The sequence below is a fragment of the Prionailurus bengalensis genome, chromosome D4 (assembly GCF_016509475.1).
Source record: "Prionailurus bengalensis isolate Pbe53 chromosome D4, Fcat_Pben_1.1_paternal_pri, whole genome shotgun sequence".
Taxonomy (NCBI): Eukaryota; Metazoa; Chordata; class Mammalia; order Carnivora; family Felidae; genus Prionailurus; species Prionailurus bengalensis.
In genome coordinates, this window is record NC_057359.1 from 67,067,326 (window position 1) to 67,094,656 (window position 27,331).

The following is a 27,331-nucleotide window of genomic DNA, read 5'->3' on the forward strand; positions in this document are numbered from 1 at the left end:
AGGTAATGTAGTACTGGCTGTAACGAATACACCAAAGGGCTAAAAGAGCTGCTAGCAGTTTTGGATTGGGTTACCACAGAAGGGATGGTTTTGCTCTTCCTGGCTAATCACTACACATTGAATAGTGAGATTATCACTTAAGGTTTACTCCTTTGAGGATTATGAAATTTGCTGAAAGGGGTAGCTCTTCAAAGCACGACTCTGAGTCCTAGATTAAATTATTTATTCTTCATCAGATAATTCACAAAATTATTCATCATGGGTTGTGTGAAAACCAGTGTGTCTATTGTTAATCTTGGTTGAAGTCTTCAATTCTGTTTTTCTGATGGCCTATTATTTGACTAGAGGCAAGAGTCACATGCCAGTCTTTAGCACTCTTAGCACAGATGTTAGTTTTTATATATTTTTGGTATATTTTATATCAGGGAGTGATTAAAGACGTGGGTCATTCTTATCAATCCTGCTTGTGGAAAGGTGATTATGAGAATTTGAAGGTGAGAAGTATTGACTGTACAAAGGAATGGGTGCTAGATAGGTCAGTTTTTTGGATAAGGTAGAATTGGGTTGTATCTGCTGGAATTCGGTACAAGTAATCCATCTTTCAGTGTGGCTAGATCATTCTCTTTAGCCACCTACTCCACTCTCCACTCTGTCTTTCCCTGGTCTCTGATTTTCTGGATTAGAAGTCATTTCCTAATCAAGCTTTTGGCTATCCAAAGACTTTTTATGAGAGCCCTTGCAAGATCTTCTTTTGTTCCTCTCCTAGGAATCTATATGGTTCTGTGCTTCCAAGAATCCTTTTCTTACCCCTTACCTCTTTCTCTGTCCAGATATGTTTGTCAGAATTTAATGCTCATTTTTCATGGCTGAATGCAAAGCTTTAGTGAAGCTTAACTTCTTTGCCCCTCGAAGCCTACTTCTTGGCTTGATTTCATCAGTTTCTGAGTGATATCAGCAGTCAGGGTTCCTTTTCTCTGTCAAAGCACATTTTTTTTTTTTTTTTGATCAAAGTCTATACATTATTTATTTTGGCTACCTACAAAATTTTTACTCACTGCCTGAGAACTTCTGGGTCTTGGGCTTAATGTTTTAAAACTTCATAATGTCCAGGTTTCTCTGATATAGATATTAGGTGCTCTCTCAGGAAACAAGCTTCTAGAATTCCATCATTGCCATTTATGATATAAAAATAATTTAAATATATAGTCAAAATAAAACAGTTTCTACTGAGGGAAGAAGTGGCATTTTAAGGAAAAGTTTGTACCATACCTGACCAGGGAATCAAGTATATACAATTGAAAGGGAATCAAGTATATACAATTGAAATTGAATATTTATCATTTGTTGTGATAGAGGTTATGCAGGAGAAACAGTGGGAGTGACAGTTAAAACTAGCAACTGAAATGAAAAGATAATACACATCAGATCTCTGTAACTTTACAGATCACTAGTATGTACTTCTGGGTGCTTTTAGTAATGTTGTAAGATGATTAGTTGAGGTTTGTTGTGGATTTCTGGTTCTTGAAAGAAAGGGATCTTGAAAGGGTAGGTCACGTTAATTAAGTAGATACTTTGAGGAAATGAAAGTGCTCATGCATATGTTTTGCAGTTATTTGTCTTTGTAAAAATAAAACTAAGGGGAAAGGATCCTTATATTCAGCTTGTATTATAGGAAGTAAACCAAGAAAATCAAGGTGAATTAAAACAGTCCTGATCACAAGGATCTTGTAGAGAATTATCTAGGATTGTAGATTGTTGGTTTGGGCTTTCAGACACAATGGTCTAAATTTATTCAGTTTAAAAGTAAAAAATTTGTTCAGTCTTTTGAAAGATTATAGCATTGTTGTACATCTGTGTTGATTTAGGGAGACTGAAATCTTCACTGACTAGAAAATAAAGGTTATTCTTGTTTTTTAGGTTTTGATAGACCTTTCTAATGTACGTTTGGGGGACATTCTTTTTCTTTGAGGCCATAGTGATTAAAATCAAGTTTTGTAGATAAAGTTTCAGATTTAAATTCCCTAAAATACTTTCGGATATTTTTTTTGAACAGTTCTCAAAAAACATTTAAATAGGTTTAGAAGCATCCAAGTAGGTTCAAACCCATTTATTGATTCAGTAGTCATTTACTAAGTACCTATCTGAATATAGCTCTTTCAGAAGTCTTCAAATCACAAAATACTTGGGTATTTTGTAAAAGAACAAACTAAGTGGGGCACCTGGGTGGCTCAGTTGATTAAGCATCCAATTCTTGATTTTGGCTCATGTCATGATCTCACAGTCACGAGATTGAGCCCCTCTCAGGCTCTTTGCTGGGCATGGATCCCACTTCAGATTCTCTCTCTCTCCCTCTGCCCTTCCCACTCACATGCACACTCTCTACAAAAATAAATAAATAAAAGAACAAAGTAAGACTGAGCCTTTGTTTCTAACTTTTTATTGATATCACCTGAAATTTAAGTATTGAGAACCAATAACTTAAAGTAATGTGTGTGAAATATTCAGCATTGTGCTTGGTATTCAGTGAGTTCCCTTTCCCGTAAATTGTATTTCACTATAGCACATTCTTCTTGATCAATAGATCAGCTGTCATTGTTATTAATAAAATAATTACTTTCCTAGTTAAAAAATTTTTCTTAACGTTTATTTATTTTTGAGACAGAGAGAGACAGAGCATGAACAGGGGAGGGTCAGAGGGAGACACAGACTCCGAAACAGGCTCCAGGCTCTGAGCGGTCAGCACAGAGCCCAACGCGGGGCTCGAACTCACAGACCGCGAGATCACGACCTGAGCCGAAGTCGGACACTTAACCAACTGAGCCACCCAGGCGCCCCTACTTTCCTAGTTTTAAAATGAAGTAAACTAACTGAATACAGCATCCGTTTGACATTTTTTATCCCAGAATAACTGAAGATAGCAAGTTTGATATTTTCCCATACCACGTATCTCTGGGTAGATTTGGCAGATTTGGCAGATTTGAATGACTAGGCCTAGTATTCCCTTTGTTCCTCAGCTCTATTTACTTCTCCCAAATTGGGTACTAGCAGGACATCATCCGTGAATAGTACTTTTGTATCATTCTTTGACCAAAGATGATAAGGGGTGTTACTTTGTTATACTTGTGGAAACTTATTGTAATATAAAAAATTGAAATTTGAGATAAAATGGCAAATTAATAGAATATAAGAATTTCTTTTAATCTCCAGTTTTAATTGACAGAACAGTTCCCCCATACTTTGCGTAAAATGAGGTCTGGTATGGCTTCTTTCTTTTTTTGTTTTGTTTTTAATACCATATTCATCTAATAAATGTGTATTGGACTGTTATTTCCATGGCATATGGTTTCACAGGGCTGTTTCTCCTTATATCCTTCCGTTTAGCTGATTTTGATGCATCACAGCGACACCTACTAACATGGTTTTCAAAATTGTGATTTCACTTCTCTCCTTTCTCATCCGTGGCCCATCTTTAGCAGCTGCCAGGTGCACAATATTTGGTCAGTGTACTTTTACTCTTATTTGAGGATACATGGAGTAGTTGTGACTACTAAAGAGAGCATGCAGTTCATGATCTGGCACGTGAGAAGGGGTGAGGTTGGCATCAGGAAGTCAGTGAGATTGAGCGTACAGAGGCTCAGATCCCTGTTGAGTCTGCTAATGATGATTTTATATGGGATATTTTCTCTTGATATTTTTATTTGTGTACAATTTTATAAAACTGGCTGGAGGAAAGTTGCGTTAAGTTATATTTGAATGTCTAAAATTAAAAACATTTTACAGTTTTTTATTTAGTTAATTTTCAAAAGACTCTGAGAACAAATTTATTTTTAGCTTTGTTACCTTTGTTATAGTTTCTGATACTACTAAAGTGAAATAACTTCTGTCTTTTCATTTATAAATTAAATATGGTATACTCCCCATTCTTTTATTTTTAAAAGTATATTTTTGTTTACCATAGAGTAACAATGGCTTCAGCCTTTCGCCTTTCTTTGAAACCAAAGGTCAGTGACAACATGACTCATTTAATGGTGGATTTTTCTCAGGAAAGACAGATGCTGCAAACTTTGAAGTTTTTGCCAGGTAAGTATATATATATATAATGTAAGGTGGTTTTTTTGGTAACGAACTTTGAAATGTATATATTAAAGAAGTGTAATGTGGAAATTTTTTTCTTCAATCAGCGAAGGAATAATTAAATTTCCTACTCTTTACTTTTAGAGAATTACTTCCCTGGTAGTAAAAATTCTGTTTTAAGAATCCGTCAAAGGGATATCTTTTATTGCTAGTTTGGCAGAGAGAAGCAATAATACCGTGATAGTTAACAGTGAGTTTTAGGGCCAGACTTAGATTTGAATCCTGGCTGCCATTTACTTGCTGTGAACCTTGAACAAATTATTTAACTTTGCTTCATTTTTTTCATCTATAAAATGTGATGGTATTCTTCTAGGGTTTGTGTAAGGATTAAATGAATTGAAATCTCTAAACCTCTTGAAAGGAGTACCTGGCACATAGTAAACACTCAGTGCATATTAGCTGTTGTAATTACCAGTATAGTTGTGGTTATTGGTTCAGATGACATTTTATTTCCAGTAATAACATGTTAACATTGGTTTATTAGAATATTAGTATGAGGATATTTCAGTAGCCAAAACCATTTGAAATTGAGTCTCAAATTATTTTCCACATATGTGAGAGAGCCAACTAGGGACCTTTTGGCTAGTATTCTCTTTTTAGCTCACATCAAGTGATGGTGTTAGGCTGGTAGCTAAAACAGTTTGGACATGGTGGATTGAAGGAGCAAGTGCTTTTTTACTTACTTACAGGTGCTTTTTACTTACAGGTTCTAGTTAGAACTGACCTTTAGTTTTTGGAGGTTAGCTGGAAAGACAGATTAGTAGTCATGAAACTATAATGGAACTAATAAAGGTAGCAGAAGTGAAGTACAGTAAAACCTTGGATTGTGAGTAGCTTGTTCTGCTAGTGTTCTGCAAATAAGCAATGATTTCTAATAAATTTTAACTCGATAAATGAGTGATGTCTTGCAACACGAATAGTACGTGACCCCAAATGTCACATGATCACAACTGAGCCAATAATTCTTGAAATTCGCCTTGATCTACGGGTGCTATAGATTACAAGCATGTTCCTGGAACAAATTATGCTCACAAGCCAAGGTTTTACCGTATTAACTTGTGTGGGCCAGGTCAGAAGTTGTAAGTAAGTTTATAGAAGGAAAAGATGAGAGAAGGAGCCATAGATGTAGAAGAAGAAGTGATACTTCAGGATACTACAGGATATCTACCTGTAAATTGGCCTTTCAGAATTATTATTGTCATTCATACTACTTTTTTTAATTAAAAAAAATTTTTTTTAGTGTTTATTTTTGAGAGAGAGAGAGAGAGAGACAGAGTGTGAGTTGGGGAGGGTCAGAGAGAGAGAGAGGGAGACACAGAATCCGAAGCAGGCTCCAGGCTCTGAGCTGTCAGCACAGAGCCCGATGAGGGGCTCAGACCCATGAACCATGATGAGATCGTGACCTGAACTGAAGTCAGATGCTTAACTGACTGAGCCACCCAGGTGCCCCTACAATTCTTTTATAAACAAGATTTTAAAAATACATAGAAAATATCTTAAATTATTATAATCATTGGATTCAAAGCAAGTTATTCTATTTTGTCAGTAGTGATTTCATCTATATTCTATAGCTGTTTGAAGTAACAGATTAAAAAATATGTGTTGAGAAGTAACAAGTCATTGTTGGTTCTTTATCCTTAGGATGTTCGAATTTCTTTTTGCCAAATAAGATTTTAATAAATCTTGAATACGTCTGTGAAAGAACTTTGAAACGAATTTTTATTTTTTTTATTTATTTTTTTTATTTTTTTAAAAAAAAAAATTTTTTTTAACGTTTTTATTTATTTTTGGGACAGAGAGAGACAGAGCATGAACGGGGGAGGGGCAGAGAGAGAGGGAGACACAGAATGGGAAACAGGCTCCAGGCTCTGAGCCATCAGCCCAGAGCCTGACACGGGGCTCGAACTCACGGACCGCGAGATCGTGACCTGGCTGAAGTCGGACGCTTAACCGACTGCGCCACCCAGGCGCCCCTGAAACGAATTTTTTAAATGGAACTTGGAAAAATAGTTACTTTGCATTTATAGGGTATCCTTTCTTGTAGCCTGATTCAGTGGAACCATTCAAAAGCAACTTGAAGAAAGCAGTTTGAATGACAAACGTGAATATTGGATCAGTACTGTAGTAAATGAGAAATGAGCCTGTATTTTTCTTTCAGTTCCTAAAGCTCCAGAGATAGATCCAGTAGAGTGTTTGGTGGCTGACAATTCTGTAACAGTGGCTTGGAGAATGCCAGAAGAAGATAATAAAATTGATCATTTTATACTGGAATATCGGAAAACTAATTTTGACGGACTTCCACGTGTAAAGGATGAGCGATGCTGGGAGATAATTGATAATATTAAGGGTACTGAATATACACTATCAGGTAAAATGACTGCATTTTGTGAATTTCTTTCTCAGAAAGTAAATGTAATTGTGAAGAATATTTTGAGTTACTTTAGATATTTTTTTTAAGTTTTATTTCTCTTTTTCAAAGAGAGCAAGAGAGCACGCATGAGCTCATGGGAGGGGTGGAGAGGGAATCCCAAGCAGGCCTGTGTCGTTAGCATGGAGTGTGATGTGATGCTCCGAGCTGGAATCGAGTCAGAGGCTTAACCAACTGAGCTACCCAGGCTCCCGTTGAGTTACTTTAGAAGATGAAATTAAGTTTCTTTAGCCAGGTTTTTTCTATATTTGTTATAGAAGTGAATTTCTCTTATAATATCAGGAAAACTTTCATTTTAACTCCTTCCTGATATTTTCAGTTTGTTAAAACAATGTATGTAAAACAAACATGAAGGAGTGTTTTGGAAACAATATTTCAGAATAACATCAATTTTAACCTTGGTTTTTTTTTTTCTTTTGTTTTTATTTTTTTAAATGTTTTTATTTATTTTTGAGACAGAGACAGAGCATGAGCAGGGGAGGGGCAGAGACAGAGGGAGACACAGAATCCGGAGCAGGCTCCAGGCTCCGAACTGTCAGCACAGAGCCCGACGTGGGGCTCAAACTCACAGACTGTGAGATCATGACCTGAGCCGAAGTCAGACACTCAACCGACTGAGCCACCCAGGCACCCCTAACCTTGGTTTTTTAACAATAAAAAAGCTGTCAACTTTTTAGGTGTACGTACTACCCCTGCATTTCAGTGGTTCTATAAATACTGTTGCTTTTACCTTTTTATGATTATCTTCACAGTAATACTTACAGAGCTATGACTTGGTATTAGAAATTTGTGTGTTAGCCTTTTCTTTCAAAAGGTGTCTCTATGTATAGGGGACTTTGGCTATTTTAAGTAGCCATATATTTCCGGAGTAGTTCAACACTTGTTATGCATGAGCAGTAACATTACCATTGTTGAGCACTTACCACTTGTCAGCTGGGCTGAAGTGTATTACATAATACGTCTCATTTAATCAGTATAGTACATCTCATTTAATCTTTATAATTATGAGGTTGGTTTTATCATTTTTATTTTACAGATACAAAAACTCGTTCTGTCAAGTTGTTGATGGTCCCTTAGCTAGTATTTTTTGGACTGAAGTTTTAAAGATTTTATTATTTTTCTAAAGTAATCTCTACAACCAGTGTGGAACTCAAAGTTATAACTCCGAGAACCAGAGTTGCATGCTCCACTCATTGAGCCAGCCAGGCACCCGACGGACTAAGATTTTAATCTAGACGTGACTAACTTCAGAGTTTTACTGTTAATCCCTATGCTTTACTTTCTCTTTAAATTCATTTTTCACATAAAAATACAGTGTTTCATAAATATTAAAATTCTTTAGGGTGTCTTCTTTCCAGAAATTGAGTATGTTACTTTAAATTGTAGGAGTGCCTGGGTGCCTCAGTCGGTTAAGTGTCCGACTTCGGCTCAGGTCATGATCTCATGGTTCGTGAGTTCGAGCTCCATGTCTGGCTCTGTGCTGACAGCTCAGAGCCTGGAGCCTGCTTCAGATTCTTTGTCTCCATCTCTCTTTGCCCCTCCCCCGCTTATGCTCTGTCTCTCTCAAAAATAAATAAAACATTAAAAAAAAATTTTTTTTAAATATGTCATTTCTCCTTGAATGAGACATTACTTTTAACTTGAGAATACCTTTTTATCACTAGGTTAAAAAAGAAAAAAACATTGATTAAACTGTATTATTTATATTTATTTTGAAGAAAGTAAGAAATAAATCATGATTCCTCTTATTTTTGGCATTACCACTGTTTTAACATAAATTGATACTCCTGTGGAGTAAAGAGGGAGTTCTCAAGAGGGAATATGTCTGTTTGAAGGTTCATACTCCTACTTTGGGAGTAGATCCCTTTAATTTTCATATCTGAAAACCATTTTCATTTTTTCAGGCTTAAAGTTTGATTCAAAGTATATGAATTTCAGAGTTCGAGCTTGTAACAAAGCTGTAGCTGGAGAGTATTCTGATCCAGTGACTCTAGAGACCAAAGGTAAGATTGTAGATATTTATACAGCATAAAACAAAACTTAACATCCGAAGTTATTCAAGACTGGGACAGGAAGCATTTCATGTATGGTAGCATTTCTTCCCTATGGTGTATGCATGCACATACATACTTGGAATTCTCAGTAGTAGGAATTTTAAGATGGGGAAATTAGGACTATACTATTGGTTTTCATTAGTTCTTCTTTTATGATGGTATTCAAATAGGTAAAATAGACTGAGGTGATGGCATTGGATCCTGTGGTGTGGGTGCTTTACAAATTGCAGTCTAGTATGAATACGTAGGCATCAGTGAGATTTGCCCACAGATGGATTGGATTGGATTATGGCTCAATAATGGGGAAGTATAGGGGCGCCTGGGTGGCGCAGTCGGTTAAGCGTCCGACTTCAGCCAGGTCACGATCTCGCGGTCCTTGAGTTCGAACCCGGCGTCAGGCTCTGGGCTGATGGCTCAGAGCCTGGATCCTGTTTCCTATTCTGTGTCTCCCTCTCTCTCTGCCCCTCCCCCGTTCATGCTCTGTCTCTCTCTGTCCCAAAAATAAATAAACATTGAAAAAAAAAATTAAAAAAAAAAATAATAATGGGGAAGTACCATTTCAGTTTAGTTCACGTACTCTCTGTTTTCTTAAACCTTATTGTAGAAATTAACATTTGTATATTTTATTAATGTTTACAAAGCACTCTCACACTTTTCCATTTGATCATTAAAACCATCTTGAGGGATCAGTAGTTTAAATATTACTGATACCCATTTTGCAGATGAAGAAAGTTTACATATGTTAAATGACTTGCCCACAATCCCTAGAACTAACTTGAAAAGGTGTAAAGAATCTGTTTCCAAATTCTGTGCCAACCCTTACTGTGGGCCTGGAACCAATTCAGATTTAGTTAAAACTCTCTAGAATAACATATTTCAACATGGAACATTTTTGAGGTATTTACCATTTGGAAGGCCATAATGCTAGAGATCTTGTCATTTGTGAGATGGTAATTGACTGGATTTACCGCAAGAATCAGATTCTACACACTGTTGAAGTACTTCGGCCTTTAGGGGTTCCACTGACCTTCAGTTCACATAGCATTTGAATAGGTTTGTGTGCCAGAGTTTGATATGATTTGGAAGTGATATAAAAATATTATATCAGAATAGGTGCACCTGGGTGGCTCCTTTGGTCAAGTGCTGACTTCGGCTCAGGTCATGATCTCGCGGTTCATGAGTTCAAGCCCCGCATCGCGCTCTGTGCTGACATCTCAGAGCTTGGAGCCTGCTTCAGATTCTGTGTCTCCCTCTGTCTCTGCTCCTAACCCACTCATGCTCTGTCTTTCTCTGTCTCTTAAAAATAAATGAACATTAAAAAAATTTTTGTTTAAAAATACTATATCAGAATAAAGCAAAATGTGAAGCCTGTAAATTATTGACAAGACAAATTCAAAAGAAAATGTTTGCATCATAAAGGTAAAAAAACTAAATTGAGTAATTTCTTGGGGTTAGCTAATGTTTTTATTGGAGAACTATAGATAACTTAGCCAAGAAATGGTTACTCTGAATTACTTGCTATTAAACTGATACATGACTGTGATTTCTTGAGAGATTTTAACCATTTCAAGGTATAGTTATAGATAATCTTTACACAGCTTGAACTGTTTTGAGCCCTGTCAGGTAAAACTGCATTGTTAATATTATTCTTCCTCAGAAGTATTGTATCTTTTTATTTCTTTTGTTTCTTCTCCTTTACCCTTTATATTTAGTCACCAAACTTGGACCTGTACATTTCTATGCAAATTCTACAGATTCAGGAGAATGAATAGCTGGCTTTAAATTTCCTTGGAGCTGGGCTGGCTGGTCCTGTTGGCAGGGTCTGGATCTTAGTAGTCAAATTCTTGATCTTGGTGTTCGTAGAGTTGCTTTTAGTCTTTTTAAGAGTTCTCACTGGGTAAACCCCCTGGGGTGGGGATAGACTGAAACTCAACCCTGAGGCCCACTAAACATTTAATTCTGAACTTCAGGGAGACCCAGAATAAAATTTGTCTCTTAAATAGCTATAGACCACAACTTCTCTAAGGGTTATTCCATACCACTGGACTGGTAACTAATGAGGGCAAGAGCTCCAGAGGAAAAGTGTAGATGTTAAAAAAATGACATGTTGAACAATTGCTTGCTAGTTTTTTTGGCTTGCTGTAGTGCTTTTTGACCAACCATTGAAATACAGGTATGGAGCAGAGAATTGGAGGAAAAGGGAGAGAGCTGGAAGTTAAATAGTTGAAGCCTACCAGAATTTGATATCCTGTCTTTTAATGGTGCTTGATGTGGGAAATAGTGAACATTATTAATTTCTGTCTCCAATGTATGTAGCACTGTTCTTGTCATTGGGATTGTCACATATGATGAATAATTGAAGTTCTAATTAACGGAATTTTTCTGTGGTTTATCCCTTCCTTTTAATGGTAAATGATATGATACTAATCACAAATTACTCTCTAGTTTCAAATGATAGTGGCTATGGTGTAATTTTAGAGTACAAAGAAAGCAGCTACCAATACAAATACATGAAACATAATGGTACTTTGATATTTTGGTACTTTGTTTTCACAGACTTTTAAAGATATGGGAACTAATTCCTAGTTCTATTACAGAGATGATATGAGAGGCAGGACTGATGTTTGAGACCTCACTTTTGAGGACTGATGTGTTTTTTTCTTTTAAACAACACAGTATCCCTGTTAGCTTAGAGAGGCTCCATGACTTCATTGAGGTCCCAGAAAGGGGATAGTGTCCAAAAAAAAAAGGGGGGGGGCAAGGAGATAGATTAAAGATTATACCCCTGGGATGGAAGCCCATGCCTTTCTGTCTGCATGTTGTGGTATTTAGTAAGTCTAGTCTCGGGTAGCTTGGCAGGGACACCTTTTCTTGCCACTCATGACCCCATCCTTCTTCATCACATTAAACATTAGGGAACAGTCTTAGGATTTTTTTCTTACCTTTTTTTTTTAAACAGCCTTAGGATTGTAACAAGTGGCTGAGAATTGATAGCACCTTAGAGTTATAATTTACTTTTTCTTTCTGTCCAGAGTAGGTACCCTCACATGTATTACCTAATAGCTAATATAGAGGTTAATTAACGCTGTTTTTAAAATTTATTTATTTATTTTTAATTTTTTTTAATGTTTATTTATTTTTGAGAGAGACAGAGACAGAATGCGAGTGGGTTAGGGGCAGAGAGAGAGGGAGACACAGAATCGGAATCTGAGCTGTCAGCACATAGCCCGACGCGGGGCTCGAACTCATGAGCTGTGAGATCATGACCGGAGCCGAAGTTGGATGCTCAACTGACTGGGCTACCCAGGCACCTTAACCCTGTTTTTTTAATTAATTAATTATTTTTTTCTTTTTTAGTATTCTCTACACCCAACATGGGGTTCAAACTCATGACCCCAAGATTGAGTCTCATGCTCTTCTCACTGAACCAGCCAGGTGCCCCAACCTTTTTTTTTTTTTTTTTTTTATTTATTTATTTTGAGAGAGTGCATGAGCACACATAGGGGAGGGGCAGAGAGAGAGAGAGAGAGAGAGAGAGAGAGAGAGAAAGAGAGAGAGAAAGAGAGAATTCCAAGCAGGCTCAGCACTTTCAGCGTGGAGCCCAATGTGGGGCTCAAACTCATGAACCATGAGATCATGACCTGAGCTGAAATCAGGAGTCAGACGCTTAACTGACTGAGGCACCCAGACGCCACAGCCCAACCCGGTTTTCTTAAGGCATTTCGTTCTTGGTAGTATAGGATCTCAAGTTTGCTTAATCCTAACTTTTTAGTCACCTACCTATGAGGTAATTATTAAGTGCCTATTTAGTAACCTGCTTATTAAGGAGTTTTGTTTACATTTTTACTGAAAGACTGTATTTTTTTCTGTAAGAAAAAAATTTTCATTTTTGTTTACATGCAAATTTTGAAAAGCTAGTAACTTATATAGTATATTTATTAGAAGCAGTGTGGTCAGTAGATTTGTATTTACAATGTTATTTTATAATTAAAGACAATGAACAATGGGTCAGATGCATAGTTGAAATTAAAGTGTACTTTACAGAACAGTGAAGGAAAAAATTTTTAATCTACTAGGTAAACATTAGACTTTTTATATGAATATTTTATTGTTTGATGATGCATACTTCATAGACAGAAACATTGAAGCTTTGGCTAAATCAAGTAATATCCTTAAGTGAAATGGGGTTGTAAAGGAAGTACCACTTCAATGAGTAATTACCAGAAATTTGAACTTTTGAAGGAAAGTAGAACTAAGAGAAGCAGATTAGTTGGTAACTATGTAGTATATGATACCTTGCTTAAGGCAGAGATTCTAGGAATTGTATTTTAGAATATGAGGAGTCTGCATTACTCAGCTTAATCAATATATTTTAATGATTTACCTTCAATTTCCAAAGAGAGAAGATAATACCTTGTTACACTGATTTCCTAAAGTAGGAATTCTGAGTAAGTTTTCTGAGTAGGATAGATAGTTCCCCCAAATACCAAATAATTTAAAAAACATAGTTTTGTTTCATTTTTTTAAATTATTTTTAAAATTTGAGTACAGTTGGCACAGTGTTACATTAGTTTTAGGGGTACAACATAGTGATTCAACTTCTCTGTAGTTCCCCCAAATGTAGCTACTATCTGTCACCATATAATGCTATTCCAGTCCCAGTTACTATATTCCTTATGCTGTGCCTTTTTCCCCCATGACTTTGTTTTTGTGTATTTTGATTTGTTTTCATTTAAGTAGTCTTTTCCCCATCTCTTTGCCATGTAAGTCACCTCTAGCTCTATCAGCTGGGTCGGTTTCCTTGTTCCTGTGCTCATTTCTGTGTGCTTTTTTTTTTTTTAATGTTTATTTTCAAGAGACAGAGAGACAGAGAGAGACTGAGTGTGAATGAGGGAGGGGCAGAGAGAGAGGAAGACACAGAATCTGAAGTAGGCTCCAGGCTCTGAGCTGTTAGCACAGAGCCCGATGCGGGGCGTGAACTCACAAACCGCGAGATCATGACCTAAGCTGAAGTGGGATGCTTAACTGACTGAGCCACTCAGGCACCCTCTCTGTGCTTTTTTCTCAAAACTACTGAGAGTTTAACTATGAAACTATTAAGTATTAGAGCATCAGAGAAAATGTGTATGTGCCAGGCTGTGTAATTTTTTATACCACATCACTTTTTCTTCATCCTCAATTCCACCGGCTCCTCTTCCTATTTAGTTATAACAGTCAACTGATAATTAACTGATATTCTAATAGCAGAAAGTTGAGATTATTATGTGCTGATGGAGATTCCAGCAGAAGGAATAGCAGAAACACCAGAGGCCATGCAAGTACATTGTATTTGGTTGGAGCTACAGGATATGTAGAGAACAATAATGGGAAATAAAATAGGAGTTAGTAAATTACAGCCTTAACTTTGGGGACTTTAAATGCCAGCTAGCATTAGGAGTTTGAACTTTGTTCTCTTATCTATGGTATTGAATAAACTAAGTAGGAAAATAATGTGGTGATAGTTGTGCTTCAGAATGTGGAGATGTTCTATATTTTTTAAAAATTGAAATCTTATTTTGGATAGCACTAAACTTCAATTTGGATAGCTCATCATCCCATTTGAACCTGAGAGTTGAAGATACCTGTGTAGAGTGGGATCCTACAGGAGGAAAAGGTCAAGAAAGTAAAATGAAAGGAAAAGAGAATAAGGGCAGGTAAGCTAGTTGATTAAATGTTAATCTGGACACACACTTGTACATTGATTCTTATTTGACAATAACTTATGATGAAATTCTTATTCTACATATCAGTATAATTTGTGATGTGTTAGTAACATTGAAGTGAAGAATATAATACTGTTTATGAGTACTTGAAGTTGTTATAACATTTTCATTACTCTTTTCCCTGATCTTCTTTTTACACATTTTATTTCAGTATTCCATTTCCTTAAAGTTGTATCTACGTAACTTGAACTGCTTAAGAGAGAAGTTCCTGAATTTTAGACTTACAGATCTCCTGTCTTACCTGAAGGTCTGCATGAAATGACAACTTTTAGCAATACAACCCCATTGTCTTGCCCCTGATTAGCAACCTTATGAACCAAAGAGGAAGGCTTTGGACCTTTTGTTGTCAGTCTTACTTAGACAGTCTCAAAGTATGCCTTTTTTAACAGAGGAAAATTTTGCTCAAACTGGAATAAAGTAATAATCACCGTGAGTTACAACAGTGAATCAAAAAAAATTTCTCAGCAGGCTTTTGATCTAATTTAATTATAAGCTGTTACATTTAAGTTGTAAAGCATTCTCTTAACAGTTGCCTATTTTTATCTAACAGTGTCCATGTTACTTCACTGAAGAAACATACAAGGTGATGATCTATGTGTGTCTGGTTCTAGGACTTAGTATATCTAGCTTGGCTGAATAACTTTAATTTTTCTTTTAACCAATAAGCAGAAGCCATTGCATCAGCCTTCGTAGGCTAAAATACTGCTCTGTGTAGACTGTCTGTATTGGTAGCTTATGTTTTCAATTTACAGCACTGTAGTACGCTGCATACTATTTGGATTATATTGTATATGGTAACAAAACAATGAGCCCTGCTTTTGAAGTCTTTCTTGAGTTTTTTTCCCTCATCTGATTTTTTTCTGCATTTACTTATACCTGGCATCTTTCTTGTGCTATAGTCAGTATATCTAACATTACAGCTTTGCTTTTATTTGTATTTGACATGAGGGAGGTTTGACGTGTTCTATATTGTATAATAATTATACAGTTTCAAAAGCATTTAAGAAATAAAGTTACTCAAGTTAAGACAGTGCCCAGAAAGATGAATCGGTTCAAATTGCATGGTTAATAATGTGCTGATTTGAAGATACCACATATCTTTACCAGAAACCAGAATGCGTTACTTTTTCAAAATTACCTTCTTTTATTTTTTCTAGCTTATTTGCTCATTATTAGTGAAAGTGACTTCAGAGTTGGAATATTATAAATTGTAAAATGTTGCTGAATTTAATCGAGTGTATGAAGTTTCATTTGGTTCCTTGGAGATCTTTAGAGTGTTTGTATTTAGCAGTTCAGCTCATATTACTTCTCTTTCTCCTCTCCTTTTTTTTCTCCTCTCCTTTAAAGGGTATTTTATGTATGGAGTACTTCTGGAATGATATGCACATTTATTCTTCCCATTAATATTTATTCACTGTAGATGTTAGCTGGATGTGGTAGAGTTTATAGGAATAAACACTCTTCTTGTCTTTAAGAAATTTGCCCTAACTTACATGTATGAGATATATATCTATATATAAGTAACAACACAAGGTAGAGATTATGGGTAGTGGTAAGTGTGACAAAAGGAGTTGAAGAAGAAAGATAGCCTGAGCTGCCAGATATTAAAGTGGTCAGTTAGACAGTGCCAGGTATTAAAGTGGTTCACTGTCTAACTTTCTACCTGATTTCTAACTTTCTACTTGATTGAAAGTAACAATCAAGCCTTTATTCACTTACTATGATAGTTTAAGCAAGAGGCCACAAAGGAAAGAGTGCTAGCTCTCCTCAGTGTTCCGTTTTTCCCAGCAGAATAGCACGGGTGAGGGTCAGGTAAATCAAAGCAGATTGCAGACGGTGGTTATCTGGAGGATCATCTCACTGCCAAGAGAGCCCCAAACAGAATGCTCTTCCTGTTGTTTTATGGACCTGTGGGCAAGAAGGAGGGAGAAGAGGCAAGGTTAGAGGTGGAAAACTATTGAGATTGAATGGAGAGAAGTATCTTCAGACCACATCAACTCACACCGCTTTTTTAAGGAGGTCTACTCAGAAGCAGCTGAAAAAGTCTTAGCTGAAGACCCCCTCTCCCATAAGGGGGTCTCTGAATAGAGGTGCCTAAGCTAGGAATGCAGATATGCATAGGATCTCTGGGTTGGGGTGGGGGAGGATTACATCTTCCTTAAGAAATTGTGGTGAGCTAACTATATACCAAGTCTGGTATGGGAAAGGCAGCCCTCTCAGGCCTGTCACTAAAAGCGTTTTATAATCATTTATGGTTCAGCCTGAAAGATTACATATAGGATTTTGGCCTGGAGGTGGATTCCTCAGCAGAGTTATTTAGCCTGGTAAGATCTGGAAGATCTTCATTAAAGGAATGGCATTTAGGCTGGTTCTCAAGGAAATGGAAAAACACGTGCCATTTGGCCTGACATAAACTAGAGGAAAAGCATTGAAGCAGGTTGCCTGAGTTTAAGGAACACTGCTGCATTTAGCTGAATAGTGCTCTCTAGGGTGAGAAGGCTAGAAAAGCAGACTAGGACCAAATCAAGAAGTGCCTTAAATCCAAAGCAAAGTTGTTTGTAGGCAGTAAGGAAGTGCTTGAAGATTTTAAGGTAGCAGTATCAAACTTAGGTTTATGTGGTAACAGTGAATAAGATGAATTAGGTGGCAAAGAGATCATTTCAGAAGCTAGTAAAACAATCTAGAGGGCAGGTAAACAAAGAGCCTTAATTTTACACAGTAGAGCTGCAAAGGTGTCTTAAAGGGGTGAGGTGGGAGGGGATTGTGTTTGACATCAGACAGTAATAGCTGTTGTACTTCTTGCAAAAATGGACTTTGGGTTGGAAGTCTAGAATGCTGCAATGGAAGAGTTCCCCTTATTTAACTTTTCTCTGAAATGTAAACTGCCACTCTTAATAGTTATGCCTGTTTGTCTTTTCTCCATGCTTTTCCCTTTGTTTCTTTACTACTGGTAAGTTACAATTTTTTTACTGTTTTTTAAATACAGGGATTCAATATAATTGAAATGTTATTTTTAAACATCTTTGGGTCTTGATTTATTTTGAGTTTTTGAGATTTAGTGAAAGGCCTAGTACTGTCCCGTTTATCCTATCATATAATTCGACATAAGGGGAGATCAGGTTGAATCTTGTAGGAGAAATGCTTTATAATATTTGATATTATCCTATGCATGGATTTGGGCATTGACTATTTCTCTTTTTTACGAAGAAAAGATTCAGAACAAAAATACTTACTGCTTATGAAAAGGTTATTTAGTTTTTATCATGATAAGATTATTTCTGCCATTTTAAAATTTAAATTTAACTGCAAGAAATGTAAGCTCTATAATCCATTATCTTTTTTGAATTCTTTTTTCCCTTCAGTTCTTTTGTTTTCCTTTTTAACTTGTCTCATTTTGGCATTGTTTCTTATTTCAACTGTGTGTTCTTTGTATAAGCTTTGTTCAGTCTGCATGATATTAGTGTTCAGCCTGCTTTGTGTTGATGACTTCTTACATTTCAGTGTTTTTAATTGACAATCTGATAATAATTCAGATGAAATTAAATGCTGCTATTTGTGCAACGTGATTAAAACTTTTCAAAGTTGCCTTTCATGACTTGTAGTTTTAGTTTGTGAGGCATCTACAGCATAGAGTATTTGTTTCTCTTTTCTTCCTGTTTGTATAGAAGTGGCACGCCGTCCCCCAAACGGACATCTATAGGCTCCAGGCCACCAGCAGGAAGAGGCAGCAGAGATCGTTTTACTGGGGAATCATACACAGTGCTGGGTACGATAAACATAGTCTTCATCGTGTCAGGTTAAAGGCATCACAGTCACACCGCTGGGCTTTCTGCCCACTTAGAGCTGGAGTGGCCTGTTTCTAATGAATATTTGCCAAGGTTTCTCCCTCCTGAAGCCTAATTACTTTTGGCGGGTTTCAAATTGTCTAATTATTTATTTGTTTAAAACTTTATTTCATTTTATATAGTGCTCTACGTGTATGCATATCTTTTGAGGAGATAGGAAGAAAAGTTCTAAAGCTTTTTATATATCAGAAAAAATAATAGTAAATATACAAGTAAAGTTATAACAGATACTCTGCTTATAGTGTCTGTGTGTTAATATGGTTATTTTCCTGAATCAGATTTTTTGTGCCATTTTGTGGGATGAGAGGTAAAAATCTATGTGACGTATAAGGAAGATCTTAGAGTCAAATTTACCTTTCTGATCTTTTGTAGGAGACACTGCTATTGAAAGTGGACAACATTATTGGGAGGTCAAGGCCCAGAAGGATTGTAAATCTTACAGTGTGGGGGTAGCATACAAGACTTTGGGGAAATTTGACCAATTAGGAAAGACAAACACTAGTTGGTGTATCCATGTCAACAACTGGCTGCAAAACACATTTGCAGCAAAGCATAATAATAAAGTCAAAGCCTTGGATGTTACTGTTCCTGAGAGAATAGGTGTATTTTGTGATTTTGATGGGGGTAAGTTTACTGATTTTCTCGTAAGTCATTTTGTCATAGTTGCTTACATTTCAGTACTTTTCATTGGTAATCATCTACACAGAATTTTTTAATATTGTGGTAAGGGTGTTTTGACCTACTAGGATTTGATCACAAACATAACTTCAGCTCTGGAATTGACTGGGAGGGTGTGTGATGTTTGCCTGAAGCCTTACAAAAGCACTCACGTATAATATGCTTAATAGGTCTGAAAGAATGATTTTGTTAATTTTAGTGTTAAGCATTAAAATTTTTTCTATCCATTTTTATTCCTTCCTGACCTGATTTTATTATCTGTGAAGAGTGGTGGAGTCAGATTTTTCAAGTTGGAGTGGACTTAGAAATTACCCAAATCTACACAGTATAAAATCTTTACTACAGTTATCTCTGCAGGTAGCTGTCACTCCTGTGCTTGAAGAACTTTTTAATGTGAAGTTTATTGTTGTAGAGGGTAGCTTACTTCATTGTTGGAGAGCACTTGGTAATGCAGAGTTTTTCTTAAATTGACTTGTTTTGTTTCCTGATACCTTATGAGACTGCTATCCTTAAATTTTGTCATCTGAAGAAACAGAATTATGTTCCCTAATTCACATTTACATGATAATCCTTATTTGCTTAAAACCTAACATTGCTTCTTGTGCTGGTTTTCCAGACTATACATTTTCTGTATCACTGGCTGTTCCTCTTACAGTTTAATTTTTCCAAAATTAAAGTATGTGGTTGTACACTATGTCAACATTATTTCTTAAAGATGGGTTCTCAAAGTAGAACATGAAACTGAGGACCATCATAGGACATGTGATTTGGCAGCACAGTTTCTAGTACTATGACTTATTATCATTGTTGGTGTATATTGAGCTTGTAGCCACCCAGTCCACTAGATCTTTTTTCATGGAGTTCTATTAAACTGTCTTTTTTTTTTTTTTCATATATTAGGCAGTTTAGGGTTGTTTTTGTTGTTTAAACTCAAGAATATTACATTTGTCCTTAAGTTTCTTTTGTTGTTGTTGTTTCAAATTTTTATTTAAATAGTAGTTAACATGTAGTGTACTGTTGGTTTCGGGAGTAGAATTTAGTGATTCCTCACTGACATACAACACCTAGTGCTCATCCCAGCAAGTGCCCTCCTGAATGTCCATCACCCATTTAGCCCGTCTCCCGCCCACCTCCCTCCGTCAACCCTAAATGTGTTCTCTATAGTTAAGAGTCTCTAATGGTTTCATCTTAATAGATTTGACCAAGCTTTTTGAACACTTCTGTTAAAATCATCTAAAAAGTAACTTGATATTTATCTTTTGCAAAATTTGCTTGAACTTTTTGAATTAGGTATTTGATAAGTATCTTCTCTACTGTCATCAAAATATTTATAAAAATTTTAAAGATGACCCTATTGAACTAGGGAACAAAAGTAATTCCCTAGGTACTTCTTTTTAAATTGACACTGTAAACAAATAAAACTCTATTTTACCATTTTAAGTAACATGTTTCCAGATAATTTACTGAGCCTTCAACCTAGTTACTCAAAAGGAAAAAGTTAATTTTGGCTTGATTGAATTTTAGTGACAACACGTTAGTCTTGCTGCATTCTTTTTACTTACTCACTTTGACTCAGATAAATAATTTCCTCAGGATACATGTTAAATTTATTGGCACACATTTTTTTTTCTTTTTCAACTCTCAAGGTAGCTTTTGCTTATCTTCCGTTTTCTCGTGCTTTGTGCGGTTCCTCAAAGATGGTAGTGAGAAGTGTGTTGTTTAGCCTAGAGCATAGGGTAGGAAGGAGTTGTAATGTAAGATGGGATCAGATTCCGAGAGCCTTGAAAAATAATAATAGGCTCCTCTTTTTTGTTATTTGAGGGAAGGGGATTTCTCTGCATTTTAGGAAACTGTAGTCATATGATAATCTAGTTTTAGAAATATTGGAGAGTAAGTGGCTAAATGTGGAAGAGATTGCGAACATATTGTTAAGACTCTTCAGGAGTCAGTCTTTAAGCAGTGTGGCAGGGCCATGTTTATCTTGTTAAGTATTGTTTCCTTATTCCTGGTAAGGGCTTTTTACATTGTAAGCCCTTAATAAGTGTTTGTTGAGCCATTATTAGTAACAAGGGCCTGAGCAGTGGGGAATCAAGAGGAATGGATTTGATGGTATGAAAGTAGAATTCATAGGACTCAATAACTAAATGTGGATTGGAAAGTGAACAAACAAGAGTTGAAGATGACTGAGATTCCAGCCACTGTGGTCAAGAGGATGGCATGTCATCAGTAGCATGGGGAACATAGTCCTGGGTCAAGATGAGATGCCAGCAGGACAATCATGTGGCATAGCTGGCTAATATTGAGAAAATTTCAGGGCTAGAACTCAGAAAAGATGTAGAGCTGGAGCTAAATACTAGACGCACCATCACAGAGTGGCTACTGAAGATTGCATAGAACAATTAAATGTTACTGCTGTGTTGTTTACTAACTTTGCTTAATGTTAGTAAAGGTTGCTTAATGTTTTGAGGTAATATATATAAAGAGCCCAGTGCTTTAATGGTAGACATAAATGCTAGTTTCTCTTCTCTGTTTGGTGGCAGCTGAGTCATTAAGGAAACATTGTAGAGAGAAAAGAGAGCCTGGGCAAACATCTACATTCAGAATAGGAGAAAAGGAGATAGAAGATATTGTCAGAGTTAGATACAAACCAAGAGAAGTTATGGGACAAGAATTTCAAGAAGTGATAACAGATGTAAGGAGGCCATCAAGTTGTACAGTTAGGTGGTCAGAAAAACAATCATTTTAGTTGCATGATAACATTGAAAGACCAGGACGGTATTTTAAAAATTAGCAAAACTGAAGCAGTGATAACTATGATTTCAGAGACTAAAATGAGTATTGCTTCAAGTATTTAGAAGACAAGGTTTAATAGAGTAAACCTTAAATGGTGATGGGAGTTGGGTAGAGAGGCTAGGTATAGTAAAAATGAAGAAGAAATAGCCTTGGTTTTTACTGAGTTAAGGAAGCCATTTGTTAAATAATGATAAAATAGTCTATAGTTGAATTAGATTATGGAAGCACTATAGAGATCTTGAAAATCAGGAAAGAAAACTAGATTTGGGCCTTTTCTTAAGCATGTATACTACTGATTTTCAAGTGAGAATTTCTAAGTCCAGTCCTTATAGTTTGTAACCAAAAAGAGTCCCAAATATGTATTCAGTTATTACTTTACCCATGATTATATGTTAGATTTAATTAAATGTGTATAATAAATTAGCCCCCCCCCCTTTTTTTTCTTTTAGGTCAACTTTCTTTCTATGATGCAAGCTCAAAACAGTTGTTGTATTCCTTTAAGACAAAATTTACTCAGCCAGTACTACCTGGTTTCATGGTTAGTACCAAATTTATATTTTATTTGGTTTGACAAGTTTATTGAGAACAATCTATTCTGTATATTTGGGGAAGCCAAATATCTTATTTTTCCTTCATATTCTTTCCTCTTTCCCTAATCTACCTCTTCCAAATCTGTGATTGTGGGTATATTTTTGGTGTGTTTTATTGAAGTAAATATTATTACATGAAAGTATGCAAACTATAAGAATGCAGTTTGATGAATCTTCATATACTGCACACATTTTTGTAATCAGTATCTAGATCAAGAAGTGGAACCTTAATGGGGCGCCTGGGTGGCTCAGTCAGTTAAGTGTCCAACTTTGGCTCAGGTCACGATCTCACGGCTTGTGAGTTCGAGCCCCGTGTCGAGCTCTGTGCTGATGGCTCAGAGCCTGGAGCCTGCTTCAGATTCTGTGTCATCTTCTCTCTCGGCCCCTTACGCTGCTCATGCTGTCTCTCTCTGTTAAAAAATAAATAAATAAACATTTTTAAAAAAGGAAAAGAAGTGGAACATTAACAGAGCCTCCTGTGCCTTCTTGTGCCCATTTCTAGCCTCTACTGGCCTGCCTGCAAAGTGGTTACCATCTTGAGTTTTAATACCATAAATTAATTTTGCCTCCTTTTCACCTTTGTATACAATATCTTTTTGGTTTAGCATTATGTTTGTGAGATTTATCCATGTTGTTCTATGTGGTGGTAGTTTACTCATCTCATATAGTTTTACTTTATATTTGTATGTATAGTTTCCCATTATTTGACTATTTCATCATTTATATATCCATTCTAATTTAGTTGGATTCTTGTGTGGTTTCTCCTTGGGGACATTTACAGATGGAATAGTTATGAATATTCTTGTTCATGCCTTTCGGTAAATGTATGTTTCTGTTGGGTATATAACTAAGATTGGAGTTGCTAGATAGTATAGTGTGTGTGTAATCAACTCTAGCAGGGTTTTTCAAAGTTGATGGTTATACTAATTTATTGCTAGCAATATATCTTTATCAACACTTGGTAGTATCTTTTTTAAGTTTTAGTTCTTCTAATGGGTGAGATATATTGAATTGTGGTTTTTCATTTGCACTACCTCAATGACTAGTGCTGTCGAACACTTTTTTTAATCTTTATTATTTAGATACACTCTTTTGTGAAATGGTTGCTCAAGACTTTTGCCTGTATTTCTACTGAGTCCTCTTCCTATGTCTTATTGATCAATTTGGAGTTCTTTAAATAACTGGGTCTTTTATTTATTTTTTTTATTATATGAAATGTATTGTCAAATTAGTTTCCATACAACACCCAGTGGTCATCCCAAAAGATGCCCTCTTCAATGCCCATCACCTACCCTACCCTCCCTCCCACCCCCCATCAACCCTCAGTTTGTTCTCAGTTTTTAAGAGTCTCTTATGCTTTGGCTCTCTCTCCCACTCTAACCTATTTTTTTTCTTTTTTTTTTCCTTCCCCTCCCCCATGGATTTCTGTTAGGTTTCTAGCCTGAGTCTTTTGCCAGATATATGTATTGCAAATTTCTTTTCCACTCTGGCTTTCCTTTTCCCTCTCTGGGTATCTTTTCATGAAAAAGGTCGTTAATTTTAATTTTGCTCTATTTATCAATTTAAAAATGTATGGTTAGCACTTTTTTCTTTAAGAAATATTTTTGCACCTCCAAGGTCATGAAAATATTCTTGTTTTCTTCTAAAAGCTTTTCCTTGTACCTTTAGATACAGACTGCATTTACAATGCAAGTACAATGTAGAATTGCTATGTTTGGTATGAGGTTGGGGTCAACTTAAATGTAAGGAATTCCTAAATTCCTTATGGCTATCTACTTATTCCATGATCATTTATTGAGAAGACCATCTTTTTTTCTGTTGTAGTGGAGTGTCATCTTTGTAAAATATTAGATTAACAGTCTATGTGTGGTAGGCAGAATATATGTGTCTGTACACACATAGATGATACCAGGACTACTCAATTTCAGGTTGATTTATTTTATTTTTTTACTTTTACTTAAATCCCACTTAACATAACAAACAATAATGGTTTCAGGAGTAGAATTTAATGATCCAGCACTTACATGTAACACCCAGTGCTCATCCTAACATGTGCCCTCCTTGATGCCCATCACCCATTTAGTCCATCCCCCCACCCAACACCCCTCCAGCAACCCTCAGTTTGTTCTTTGTAGTTAAGAGTCTCTTATGGTTTACCTCCCACTCTCTTTTTCATCTTATTTTTCTGTCCCTTCCCCTATGTTCATCTGGTTTATTTCTTAATTCCACATATGAGTGATGAAATATTGTATTTGTCTTTCTCTGACTTATTTTGCTTAGCATAATACATTTTAGTTCAATCCATGTTGTTGCAAATGGCAAATTTCATTCTTTTTGATCGTCAAGTAATATATCATTGTATATGTAAATACCACATCTTTTTTTTTTTAATATATGAATTTATTGTCAAATTGGTTTCCATACAACACCCAGTGCTCTTCCCAAAAGATGCCTTCTTCAATGCCCATCACTTACCCTCCCCTCCCTCCCACCCCCCGTCAAACCTCAGTTTGTTCTCAGTTTTTAAGAGTCTCTTATGCTTTGGCTCTCTCCCACTCTAACCTCTTTTTTTTTTTTTTTCCTTCCCCTCCCCCATGGGTTTCTGTTAAGTTTCTCAGGATCCACATAAGAGTGAAACCATATGGTATCTGTCTTTCTCTGTATGGCTTATTTCACATAGCATCACACTCAATTCCATCCACGTTGCTACAAAGGGCCATATTTCATTCTTTCTCATTGCCACGTAGTACTCCATTGTGTATATAAACCACATCTTTATCCATTAGTCAGTTGATGGACATTTGGGCTCTTTCCATAATTTGGCTATTGTCCATAGTGCTGCTATAAACATTGGGGAGCATGTGCCCCTTTGAATCATCATTTTTGTATCCTTTGGGTAAATACCTAGTAGTGCAATTGCTGTGTCATAGGGTGGTTCTATTTTTAATTTTTTGAGGAACCTCCATACTGTTTTCCAGAGTGGCTGCCCCAGTTTGCATTCCCACCAGCAGTGCAAAAGTGTTCCACCTTTCTCTGCATCCTTACCAACATTGTGTTGTTTCTTGAATTGCTAATGTTAGCCATTCTGACAGGTGTGAGGTCATATCTCATTGTGGTTTTGATTTGTATTTCCCTCATGATGAGTAATGTTGAGCATTTTTTCATTTGTCGGTTGGCTACTGGATGTCTTCTTTGGAGAAGTGTCTATTCATGTCTTTGTCCATTTCTTCAGTGGATTTTTTGTTTTTTGGGTGTTGAGTTTGATAAGTTTTTTGGAGATTTTGGATACTAACCCTTTATATGATATGTCATTTGCAAATATCTTTTCCCATTGCATCAGTTGCCTTTTATTTATTTATTTTTTTAAATTTGAATCCAAGTTAGTTAACATCTAGTGTAACAATAATTTCAGGAATAGGATTTAGTGATTCATCACTTACATATAACACTCAGTGCCCATCCCAACCTCCTTATTGCCCCTCATTCCTTTAGCCCTTCCCCTGACCCAACACCTCGTTGGCAACACTATTTGTTCTCTGTATTTAAGAGTCACTTATGGGGGCGCCTGGGTGGCTCAGTCGGTTAAGCATCCAACTTCGGCTCAGGTCATGATCTCGTGGTTCACGAGTTCCAGCCCCACATTGGGCTGTGTGCTGACAGCTCAGAGCCTGGAGCCTGCTTTGGAATCTGTGACTCCCTCTCTCTCTGTCCCCTCACCCACTCATGCTCTGTCTCTATCTCTCAAAAAATAAATAAACATTAAAAAAAATTTTTTAAGAGTCATTTATGGTTTGTCTCCCTCCCTGTTTTTATATTATTTTTGCTCCCCTTCCCTTATGTTCACCTGTTCTGTATCTTAAATTCTACATATGAGTGAAATCATATGATACTTGTCTTTCTCTGACTGATTTCGCTTAGCATAATACACTCCTAGTTTCATCCATGTTATTGCAAATGCAAGATTTCATTCTTTTTGATTGCTGAGTAATATTGCATCATATATATATATATACACATATATATGTGTATATATATATATATATACCGCATCTTTGTCCATTCATCAGTGTATATATATATATACACATATATATGTGTGTGTATATATATATATATATATATATATGTATATACCGCATCTTTGTCCATTCATCAGTTGTCACTGTACATTTGGGCTCTTTCCATAATTTGGCTATTGTCGATAGTACTGCCATAAACATTGGGGTGCACGTGCCACTTCCAGTCAGCATTTTTGTATCCTTTGGATAAATACCTAGTAGTGCAAATGCTTGGTCATAGAGTAATTGTATTTTTAATTTTTTGAGGAACCTCCATACTGTTTTCCAGAGTTGGCTGCCCAAGTTTGCATTCGCACCAGCAGTGCAAAAGGGTTCCTCTTTCTCTGCATCCTTGCCAACATCTGTTGTTTCCTGAGTTGTTAATTTAGCCATTCGGACAGGTGTGAGGTGGCATCTCATTGTGGTTTTGATTTGTATTTCCCTCATGATGAGTAATGTTGAGCATTTTTTCATGTGTCGGTTGGCCATCTGGATGTCTTCTTTGGAGAAGTGTCTATTCATGTCTTTGTCCATTTCTTCACTGGGTTATTTGTTTTTTTGGTGTTGAGTTTGATAAGTTTTTTAGAGATTTTGGATACTAACCCTTTATCTGATATGTCATTTGTATATATCTTTTCTCATTCTGTCAGTTGCTGTTTAGTTTTGCTGATTGTTTCTTTCACTGTGCAGAAGCTTTTTATCTTGATGAGGTCCCAGTAGTTCATTTTTGAACTGAGTCTTTTGCCAGATATATGCATTGCAAATGTCTTTTCCACTCTGGCTTTCCTTTTCCTTCTCTTGGTAGTTCATTTTTGCTTTTGTGTCCCTTGCCTCCGGAGACATATCAAGTAAGAAGTTGCCGCGGCCAAGGTCAAAAAGGTTGTTGCCAGTTTTCTGCTCTAGGATTTTAACGGTTTCCTGTCTTACGTTTAGGTCTTTCATCCATTTTGAGTTTATTTTTGTGTATGGTGTAAGAAAGTGGTCCAGGT

The 27,331-nt window shown here is 36.3% G+C and overlaps 1 protein-coding gene across 5 annotated transcripts in view; it reads left to right on the forward strand.

Moving 5' to 3' along the window:
• The window catches only part of FSD1L (fibronectin type III and SPRY domain containing 1 like), a 76,411-nt gene that overhangs the window by 37,282 nt on the left and 11,798 nt on the right, over positions 1-27,331 (forward strand). For 2 of the 5 annotated variants that reach the window (XM_043567070.1, XM_043567065.1), the window contains exons 6-13: positions 3,959-4,080; positions 6,293-6,502; positions 8,467-8,565; positions 14,180-14,309; positions 14,929-14,961; positions 18,044-18,144; positions 18,596-18,847; positions 22,144-22,232. In XM_043567070.1, coding sequence (XP_043423005.1) covers positions 3,959-4,080; positions 6,293-6,502; positions 8,467-8,565; positions 14,180-14,309; positions 14,929-14,961; positions 18,044-18,144; positions 18,596-18,847; positions 22,144-22,232 — 1,036 coding nt within the window. The remainder of the gene's footprint in view (positions 1-3,958; positions 4,081-6,292; positions 6,503-8,466; positions 8,566-14,179; positions 14,310-14,928; positions 14,962-18,043; positions 18,145-18,595; positions 18,848-22,143; positions 22,233-27,331) is intronic. The other 3 variants (XM_043567066.1, XM_043567067.1, XM_043567068.1) reach the window with 3 other exon arrangements.